The sequence below is a fragment of the Ambystoma mexicanum genome, chromosome 3q, assembly GCF_040938575.1.
Source record: "Ambystoma mexicanum isolate Mex_15411 chromosome 3q, UKY_AmexF1_1, whole genome shotgun sequence".
In the NCBI taxonomy this organism is placed as follows: domain Eukaryota; kingdom Metazoa; phylum Chordata; class Amphibia; order Caudata; family Ambystomatidae; genus Ambystoma; species Ambystoma mexicanum.
In genome coordinates, this window is record NC_090926.1 from 1,043,123,793 (window position 1) to 1,043,129,792 (window position 6,000).

At 47.3% G+C, this 6,000-nt stretch overlaps 1 protein-coding gene across 1 annotated transcript in view; it reads left to right on the forward strand.

Moving 5' to 3' along the window:
• GAA (alpha glucosidase) overlaps positions 1–5,677 on the forward strand; it is a 752,056-nt gene extending 746,379 nt beyond the window's left edge. The window contains exon 20 of the mRNA XM_069655240.1: positions 4,224–5,677. Coding sequence (XP_069511341.1) covers positions 4,224–4,286 — 63 coding nt within the window. The 3' untranslated portion in view covers positions 4,287–5,677. The remainder of the gene's footprint in view (positions 1–4,223) is intronic.
• Positions 5,678–6,000: the final 323 nt, after the last annotated feature.

Here is a 6,000-nt window from a genome sequence, read left to right on the forward strand (position 1 = left end):
CTGGATGGAGGTGACTATCGTGATGGGCGCATCCCTCCCGGGATGGGGAGCTCATGCCAACGAGTTGACAGTGGTCGTTGTCTCCGTCGGAGTCCAGACTCCACATCAATCTGTTAGAGCTGCGGGCTGTCAGGCTAGCCCTGACGGCTTTTCTGCCATCTGTGCCGGGGAAAAATGTCCCGATTATGACTGACAATACGGTGACAATGCACTACCTCAACAAAAAGGGGGGGGGAGCAGGGTCACTCCCACTGTGCAGAGAGGCGATGCAGCTCTGGTTCTAGGCCCTCGAGCAGGACATTTCGATCTCTGCAGTTCATCTGGCCGGAGACGAAACTCGGAGGAGGCTCTGAGCAGGCAGAGCACGGTCTCACGAGTGGGAACTGGCTCAGGAAGTTCTTTTGGAGATCTTCGCCCTTTGGGGGACCCCACAAGTGGATCTCTTCACTACCAGTGTCGACTGGAAGTGCGAAAGATTCTGCTCACAGGAATTTCTTCCAAGGAGCCTTAGGGGACGCTTTCTTAGTGGAGTGGTCCTTCCCACTGCTGTACGCGTTTCCTCCAGTCCCAGTCATTCCGCAAGTGTTGCTGAGGTTCGGTTCCCGAATGATCCTCATTGCTCCAGGAGAGTGGTACCCGGACCTTCTAGACATGTCCATCTGCCCTCCACACCGTCTTCCCTACCGAGACGATCTGCTCTCACGGGAGGATGGTCGGGTTCTCCATCCCAAGGTCAAGTCCCTCAGCCTTCATGCTTGGGATCTGAAAGGTTGAGGTACAAGGATTGGGACCTCCCCGAAGACGTGATGGAGGTGTTGCTTTCGGCCAGAAGGCCCGCAACAAAATCCCTGTACCGTTGCCGTTGGAGGAAGTTCTACGACTGCTGCAGGGTACAGAATGTGGATCCTTTTCAATGTTCAATTCTTGTGGTTATGTCTTTTTTGCTTTCATTAGCCCACAAGGGCCTGCAAGTGGGTACCATTAAGGGTGACCTGGCGGCGCTGTCCATATTTAAGCGCTCGTCGGAGGAGTGTTCTTATTTTAAGATTCCTTTGATTTCTCAGTTTCTAAAAGGGCTAACTGTGTTTCCACCGTCGCCTTTCCAGGTGCCGGGATGGGATTTGTCTGTTGTCCTTTAAGACTGTATTTTTAGTTGCGGTTACTTCCGCTCGCAGAGTGAGTTAGTTGCAGGCACTTTCTGCCAAGCCACCTTTCACGGTGTTCCATAAGGACAGGGTTGTCCTTAGGGTTCGTCCTTCTTTTCTTCCGAAGGTTGCGTCGGAATTTCATTTGAGCCAGAAGGTAATTCTTCCGACGTTTTATCCTCCTCCGCATCCTGGTAAGGAAGAGGTGAGGCTCCATAGGTTGGATCCTAGGAGAGCTTTGAGTTTCTATCTCTCACGGATGTCCCGGGTCAGAGTGGACGATCAGCTCTTTGTTGGATACGCTGGAAGGCGTTTAGGTCAAGCTGTTTTCTAAGCACACCTTGTCCAGATGGATCATTTTGACGATCTCTGAATGTTATCGTTTGGCGGGTAAGGACCCTCCGGTAGGCTTACGGGCTCATTCTACTAGGGGTGTGGCTGCCTCAACTGCTCTGCAGAGGGGTGTTCTCATTCGTAATATCTGAAGCAGCCCCATGGGCCTCTGTCCATACCTTTGTGAGACACTAGTCCCTGGATTCCATCCATGGGCAGGATTTGGCCTTTGGTAAGGCGGCCCTCTATTCAGCAATTTGATTGGGCTAAAAAAAATTCTGAGTCTGTCAGAGATGTGGAATACGTCGGAGGACACAATCCCCTCGAAGAACAAGTTACTTTCTTACCTGGTAACGTTCTTTCGATGGGATGTTCCTCCGACGTATTCCACATCGAACCCTCCCAGCCTGTCCCTCTACAGAATTCTTATGCGATTGCAGCTTACATTTCCGCAAGGCTTTCTGTATTCATACTGGCAAAAGATTGGTGCCACACGTTCTGGGAAAAAACTACAACTGAGGCTACGGGCGTCGTGCGTCCTACATATAACATCCGGTGAAGTCAGCTCGCAACGGAGTCCCTCGAGGGACAGCGTATCGACATCGACGCAGGACACCGGCGCCTAAACTTTTTCCGAAGCAGCATAGCTGTGGACATTAATGTCAGAGATGTCGAATACGTCGGAGGAACATCCCATCGAAAGAACGTTACCAGGTAAGAAAGTAACTTGTTCTTCTGATGCGCATTGAAAACCGGTAGTTGTTCCTTCTTGGAAACTACTAGCTGTTTGAATGGTGCAAATCCTTACCATTAGTGGGGTTGGACTTGCTACCATCTCAACATTGGATAAAAGGAGGACCTCTGCAGCTATTCTTTAGATCTACTTTGGAGCCAAGAATCCCTTGAAGAGCATCCTGCTGAGACCCAAACACGACTTCTGAAGTGTCCCAGCATCCCTTTCTGTGTCCGGCCCAGGGAATCCCTGCTCCTCTGCCAGATCTCCGAAGACCCCGCGAGGTGCTTCAGCCCTTGGTCTCGTGGGACAAACTAGTCTCGACACCTTGGCGAGCATCAAGCCAGTCAACTTTCTGAAGTGTCCCTTGGCTGCCCAGTGGACTCGCTCTCTCGTGGGCTACCTCTTAAGAAGCGTTGCCGTTCCAAATTGAAGACGGGAATGTTGGTAGTCGCAAGCATGTGCCACATGTCACTTCCTCCCTAAATCTCGGCATCCCACCTTCAAGGGAACCTTCCCTGGAGCAGCTACTTTGACCGTGACTGGAAGGACACCTAGCGTTGCCTGTTAAAGGTGATCGTCGCTGTAACTTGCCTTGCTTCAACCAGTGAAGTGTCGAAAGGAGGCCATCATCGTTGAAATCTTCATTTCTTCACCAATAGGGGTTGAATCTTGCATTTCCATTCAACCGGAAGAATCCTCATACCCGTAACTCCTGGGCACCTCTCAATGAAACTAAAGGGCAGCAGATCGAGCACACAGCAACCCCCAGCCAATCCATAATGATATCTGGGAAACGTGGGTAAGTAAGCATCAGTGTGCCTGTTCCCACCCCATCCCTCCCCTCCCCCAGTCCTCCATGGGATAACATTGGGATCAAGTGCCTTTGTCTCCCTTCTCACCTCCACTCACCTTTGGTAGTCAAACTGGGTCTGGTATCCGGCCCCTGCGTTAGGCTTGGGCCTGGAAGAGAGGAGTACACTTATCTGTTCTTCGGTGAATTGTTGAATAACTTTCAAATAGTTTGAAACTAATAACCACCACAACCCCATTGCATCCTTTCTAAAGAGAACTCATACTGGTGAGGACACTGTGTTGAACCCTGTGACTTTTGAGCACAAGGCCCCTTTCATCTTAGGGGTTGGACTTCTAAAGTTAGGATATTGTTTTTGAAATTAGTTCCCATCATGTACTGCATCTACCTTGCCTGCTTTGCTTATGTTATCTGATTTTAGTGATGGCGATTCTATATATTTGTATTTTAGAGTACCTGCTAGATTCATTTTTCAGTGTGTTCATTTAGGCCTAAAATAAAGAAATAATAGTATAATGGAGCATCTATATTGAATTGTGTCATACTGTGTGGATTCACTGAGTGTCCTTGACCCCACTCACACTCTCCTGAGACAAAGCCTTGGCTGTTCTGCTCATCCATGTACCTTGTTTGGGTTTTGGATAACCTCTCAGAGCTTCATGTTCATCGTAACTAGGGTGGCCTCCTAAAATCTGTCCAACAGGCCAGTTTCTAGAAATCCATCTCAACACTCACTACACCTTAAGGTACTCTTAGATATCCTCAACCACATCAAATACATGTTTCAGAGTCGTCTCATGTATATTTTTAAAGTCATTTTATAACCTATGAGCAGTAAGTTGAAAGGCATTGTAAGTGATGTTGCTCATGAGCTCAAAGATGGCCTAGAATGGTTGTGGATGGGATTTATTTACACTATTTCCAAATGCATCCAAGTGGCTGCATCATGGCCAGGATACAACGCCACAGGACCAAAAGGGTGGGATAACCTCTATTGCTTGTTTACTTGATGTATATTTACATTTCCTCTATTCTCCCACCCCTATTTGCATCCCAACCACCTTGCTCTTGTCCCCTTGGTATCCCTGTTGGCTCGAAGCCCTGCAGTTCTCTGTACAGTAGCACGTTGGAGATGCTGCCTTGCTGTGATACAAAACCATTTTCTGATTCTTAACGCTACATCTCGTCCTCCTTTTAGGTGCTGACTATTCCGAAGCTTGCTCTTCCACTGGGATCGAAGTTTTTGATCACCTGGTCCTGAGTGAAGACTGGACATCACTCTTTCTGCACTTCCAAGCTGCTAATTTGATAGCACTGATTGCTGCTGCTGTTGGCTTCCCTCTTGAAGGGCAATGTTCTTGCACTCTGATTTATTTTAATGAACACTGGGGTAAATTTTGACGCCAGTTTGTGGTGTTTAAACTGGAAGCCAATGTGAATAAGGGGAAGGTCGAAATTGGCAGCGTGTGACTCTATTGGAGTGTGATGCAGCTTGTTCTTTGGCTGTGTTACATGTATCGCCTGTATCGGTCATGTCATGCATGTTTGTGGGCATTTGGTCCTGGCGTGACTGTTAGCATCTGTATTACCATGCATGGCTTTGTGGGCCATGGTCATGGATGTTCTTGGGCTCCTGGACATTCACGCATTTAGACTCTTGAAACTGGTATTCCCTCACTCAAGCAGCTGTCTGAGATGTTCAGGCTTGTCTGCCATCTGAGTAGTGTGCTGGATGTTTACTCACTTGGAGGCTATGGCTTTGGACGAGTCAGCTGTGACTATACGGCCTGAGACATACATGTGCATTATGTGAACACTTTCCATCCTATGTTCCAGGGTTGAAGAAGGTTGCGTTTATGCATCTGGTACTTTCTACTCTGGACATTGCTCCAGGAACTAGTTTAATACTTTGTTTTCTTAAAGCTCCACCAGTGACGTGTGCCTCTGCTGCATTATCACCAGTGAATTCTTGAAGGTTGATGTGACCCTGCGACGCAACTTCTGGGTTTTAGTGGGTTGTCAATAAGTACAATACATGAAAAGTACCAATTGCAAAATGTGCTTCTCAAGTGCAGGTGCTTTCACATAATCCTAAATAATCTACTGCTGTGTATCAAGGGGTCCTGGAGATAATTGTATATCCATCAACATAGCTGCAAAGTAGCCCCATGTCATTCGTATTGCAAGTATTGGTCTAAAAGTCCCAGCATGCAATGGGAAAATTAGGGCTGGCTCCAATGAAAGATCGCATGCTTCAGTGGGCCGAGCACATTCCTAATAAATGCGAGCTATTGGCTCAGATTTGGTAGCATTTCAGATCCTTTCCCTCTAAATGCCTTTCAGTTGTTTTTACGCTGTAGTGAATCTGGTGGTGAACACATCCTTGAAATCAGTCGCCACAACGTCTTTTCCCATTCAGCAATACATTAAGCCACCTTGCATTCACACCCTTCCTTTCGGTGCCTTCCTCTGCCTACTGTATTATCCTGAAGATAAGTGGTATGGTCTCAGTGTTGGGGAAATGACATACTGCTTTTGGGGGCATTCTTCCATACCATCTGTACAGATAACACTTCTACATACAGGGCATTTTTGTTTGTACATTCTTATTTGCTGTGTTCAATTTGCTGATTAAAAGAATGGCTTTTGTAATCTGGGCTCCTAGCTTGATTTCTTGTGCATGTATCCTGTTGCAAGACTACTTCTTTGCCCCAATTACTGTGCATTGCTTCCACTTTCTTCCAAGGGAATATTTGTTCAGTAAGATGTTCTTATTGGTGATAAATCTTCCTGACCTGTGTCAACCCCAGAAACCTTTGCTTGGACTTTGTAAATATTTTACCTTGTCCCTAGGTGAGTGGGAATCTCCCCCCCCCCCCCACCTAGTCTTTTACTCTTTATGGGTGACCTTTTTATGTCTCTTCATAGTGTATGGTTGGAGGTATAGTTTCCTATCACTTTTGGGCTTAGGCTGG